We start from the raw sequence: 4,282 nt of genomic DNA, 5'->3' as shown, positions 1-4,282 counted from the left end.
GTATTCTTGTGTAAGCGGTCAGAAAACCATATTCCCATGAGAGACAAGACTTTCGGGATACGGTTAATTTGTGCACGCATCCCCTTTAGCCGCGGACAGATATAGATATTTAAACAGGGAAATTCTTGAGGACCCTTGCCTGTCATCACTCTATAAGCTGAACACACTAAAAGAGTCCAGAAGTTCATACAAAGTAAAAGACCCATAACAGAGAAGCGGAAGCAGATACCATGAAACCGACTGAACACTATATATCTGAACAATACTCCTGGTATAAAACGTGTCTTTGTGTCTCTTTATGCTCAACTTCTCCAGCAAAGCGCCACCGGCACTTTTATATAGAAAAAAGAACAAAGGACCCCTGTCACAGCGTCATCTACCAAGAATATGCAGCTTACATCACCAGGCCAGAGCCCTATTCACCGCACGATCCCCACTCCCCTGCTATACACCCTTTCACTCGTTCTCCCCAGGTTCACACCTCCCCGGAGCCCGTCTTCCTACCCTCCCTCACACCTCTGGCTCCTCCGAGCGGGAACCTGCATCAGAGCCCAGACCTCGGCCGACCTTGATCCCTTGGCGGCTCGTGGTCTCCACCATTGTTATGCCCGGCGGTGGGCTGGGAGTGGAAGTTTGGTGGAGGATCCAGCGACGCTGTAAAGCTGCAGCCCTAAAAAAAAAAAAAGAAAAAAAAAGTTGCATGCCGCATCAGGTACTTGCACTTATCGGTCAAGTGTGGCGGTGTGATGAAGAAACAAGGGCCGGTCATGGCCGGGCACTTGACCGGGCGGTCAACAGTAGTGAGCCTTTGTGGGCCTGGCTTGGAAGCCTAGCAATCAGGCCGCTTCTGGGTGTTTATCCGTCGTGTGTTGCCGCCTTGACTTCTCCGGGTAGGTGTGGGGGTGGCTGTGATGCTCTCAATGTCTATAATCGGTTCATATGCTGTATTACATGTTACAAGATTATGGACATGTAAGAGTTGGCGAGAGTATTGCAGCTACCCTAATTCTTGAGCCATCTTTTGATTGGTTCTGTTTCGAGATGTTTGCTGGTAGATGTCGACAGAGTACTATACTTTTATCATGTATTTCGGGATTACTGTGGCACTTGGCTTTAAATGACAACGCTTGGATGACTCGGCTCTCTCTATTTGTCCTATTATGACCATTGAATATTTGCTATCTTCTAGTCCAAAGAAACATTGTGAATAGTAGGAAAGTTGCTGATTCACTGAACCATCAACACGTCTCAAGGCCATGAACAATTTAGCTTCAGTACCCAGGGCTTTGTTGGTGATAATGTAATACAGAAAAAAGAGTTAAGTACCAGCTAGGACTAACCAGGTATTGAATCGTCGTCATCATCATCATCTCCAATTAATACGATACGAGTTTAAACAAGAAAATATGTATTAACCACGTTGCAAACGTATGCGAGACAGAACTATGAAGTGAATTATCCTAGGTAGCTAAGTACCCTTTTAATTCCAAGATGACCTTGGCAATCAAGCCAGAAAAAGACACAGAATCTGATTCGTTTACGTGCCAGCCATCTTGACATCACCGCCACTGTCATCATCAGTTGCGCGCATGAGGTACGCCAACATAGCCCATACAACCTTCATAGCAGCAACGCGGTCATCGGCAAGAAACAAGTCGTACCACTGTGTGCGATAGACATCCAGTCCGCCCCAGCTGCGGGTCTTGTGTCCGCCAGTAGAGCCTTCATCGATGTTGTCAGGTGCCCCGTCAAGCACCTCGAGCAGCCGCGTTGGCACGCGCACGCGCAAGAAGGAGATGTGATGGAACAGTGCACTGACAACAAAAATGTCGTCAAAGTCCGCGCCAGGAATGCGACCAATGGGGCTGTACCGGGTCTTGGGGTCCCACGCTGCCGCGGGTGGCCGTACCATGCGGTAGCTGTCGTAGATAGCCAGTGTTGTCCGACGGCTCTTTGTGCGGACCCGGGGCGTTAGGTGTGGCGTTTGGTGGTTCTGTATACTTTTACGGCCAATTGCCGATGGAGAGTGTGAAGATGATGGAGACGAGGCACGAATAACCGGTCCACCAATTTTGCGGTTTGGACCAGCTTCGCTGTTAAGATCAGAGCCAAGTCGAGCTGGCTCTTCGCCTGTGACCGATGACTTAGTTGGCTCAACTAGGGATGCTGAAGGCCTTGACCTTTCCTTGCTGCTGCCACTACTTCTCCGGTCGCCGCCCTCTACACTTCCAGTGCTGGTTGACATTGCTGAGCTCAACTCACTCTCGCGGCCGATGGTTCCACCCGTGCCACCACCCCAGCGCTTTTTCGTCGCCCACCAAGCATCTTTGCCGATGCGTCTTTCGATGCGGCCCTCACGTGCTCGGTGTTGTGCCGTGACCAGCGCAGCGACGATCTCACGAGCCAGGTCGACGACTGAGTCTGGGTGTGCCGATAGCGTCGAATCAGTTGGATCGCTAGGGGGGAATGTGGTAGTATGGCGGGCAGAGACGGCCGCAACCGGACCCTCGCAGAGCCCTTGCCGGGCCGCCTCCCGAGTTCGAGGAGTGCGGAAAATGAAAGTGCAATCCGAAGAGAAGTAACTGCTGGGGCCGGGCGATGGCACTGACTGGGGCAGAGCCGGAACATCTTGCACGCTTGTGGACTTGGGGTCGCCAGCAGTGTCCGGGATTGGGGCCAGTACAGATGGGGTGTTGAGGTACAGTCTGGGTTCGGTCCGCGGCCCTGTGACGTTGCATCCAAAGTCATAGGCCACAAGCTTCAGGAAAGAATTCGTCACGTTGATTCTATACTCAGGAGGCATCTGAGCTCCTGAGCCGGTGCGGTAGAAAATGACTTCCTCCGCAGCCTTTGCTTGTCCATTGTCTCCGGCTTGGACGGTGCCTTGACCAGCCGCCTCGCCGGTGGTGGCGGCAGTTGGATTCGCCACCTTTCCGGCAAGCACAGCTGAGGTATCTTCCCAGTAGGTCGAGACGACTTCGAGGTTGCGGAAAAACTCATACGAATTGCCCAAGCGGGCCTGGACCTGTCCGGGTACAGGCTTCATGCGACGAACGGAACGATAAGCAGCCTCATTGGGGGTGGAGAGCTCCCTAATGCGGTCCTGGTAGATCTCTACACCGGGAGACATGTTGCCGTTGCATATGCGAACTCTTGTTGACTGATTTATGTCACAGGCTCGAGCATGATCCATGGCTTCCCAGGCGGCGAAATCTGGCAGCACCGAAGTATCCGGGATCAGCTCTTGAATTGCAACATTAGGCACCACGTTGACCCCGAGAGCCTGGAAATGCTTTTCGGAAACATCCACAGGCCTGATGATTGTCCGGAGTAGCTTGACAAGCGGTACCTTGAGTAAGTCAATATGACCCTCATTATCATCAGCTTGGTCTATACCTCCACCTTGGCGAGCAGCAAAGCGCGGTACGTAGTTTGGGAGGTTGACCGGGGTTGGCGGGGGCACATCTTTGCGTAGCTTTTGCGGAGCGGCAGCCGCTGCGTAGGATGGCAGATATCAGCAAAATGTCTTTCCACAGTAACTGCACGGCGGTGCAACCAGGAAAGCCAGGGGGAATGGTAGCTGTGGCTTTTTGGTTGCCATGTAATTTACTAAGAGTGTAGTGTGTGTATGTGTGTGTGTGTGTGTGTGTGTGTGTGTGTGTGGAGAGAGAGAGGCAACATAACCATCGGGAATCAACAGTGGTTACGGTCGATCATGCAAAAACAGACACCGGGAAATTGGTGATCCGCGAGTAAAGAGTGCAAGTGGCAACAGGCGAGGGCGGAGACAAAGTCTGGGGCATTATCAGAAGGAATTATTGACAGGACAAAAACCGAAACAAATGTTATCTTGGCGCATTTTATCTTTCTTTCTTCTGGTCTGCCTGTAGTCATCTGCTCAATACTAGATAGATACTTCGTGCGCAAGATGGAAATGCAGACCAGTAAACATGGACTGCCCCGTAAAAGGCCCGGCAAGCCGATCCAAGACATGGAGAGACCTCCAGTAAGGTGAGCAAGACGAACTACGCAGATTGATATGGTGGTGAAAGAGGGGCCGAGTGAACATGATCAGAGGCAAAATGATTAGAGGCAGGGCAGGCCTTGGAGCGGGTGTATCAAAGGGTCTGCCTTTGTCTGGGGAAAATACAACTGAGGCAGAGCATGCCCCATCCATGCACGAACACCATGAGTTTTGTTCTCAAAGGATGACCGTGAGCAACATTAAAAGCGACAATAAGAAATCGCCGGGGCAGGATGGAGAGAGAGAGAACAAGCAAAA

The 4,282-nt window shown here is 51.6% G+C and overlaps 1 protein-coding gene across 1 annotated transcript; it reads right to left on the bottom strand.

Annotated features, from left to right (window-relative positions):
• Positions 1–1,537: 1,537 nt before the first annotated feature.
• On the bottom strand, positions 1,538–3,859 carry PpBr36_06682 (uncharacterized protein; the record flags this gene model as incomplete). The annotated part of the gene is made up of 2 exons (XM_029893825.1): positions 1,538–3,495; positions 3,841–3,859. 2 exons carry the CDS (start codon positions 3,857–3,859, stop codon positions 1,538–1,540), a joined length of 1,977 nt encoding a protein of 658 aa, XP_029746327.1.
• Between the last annotated feature and the right edge of the window lie 423 nt (positions 3,860–4,282).

The sequence above is a fragment of the Pyricularia pennisetigena genome, assembly GCF_004337985.1.
Source record: "Pyricularia pennisetigena strain Br36 chromosome 4 map unlocalized Pyricularia_pennisetigena_Br36_Scf_6, whole genome shotgun sequence".
Lineage (NCBI taxonomy): Eukaryota > Fungi > Ascomycota > Sordariomycetes > Magnaporthales > Pyriculariaceae > Pyricularia > Pyricularia pennisetigena.
The sequence above is the reverse complement of the archived record's forward strand: the minus strand, read 5'-3'. Positions and strand labels throughout refer to the sequence as shown.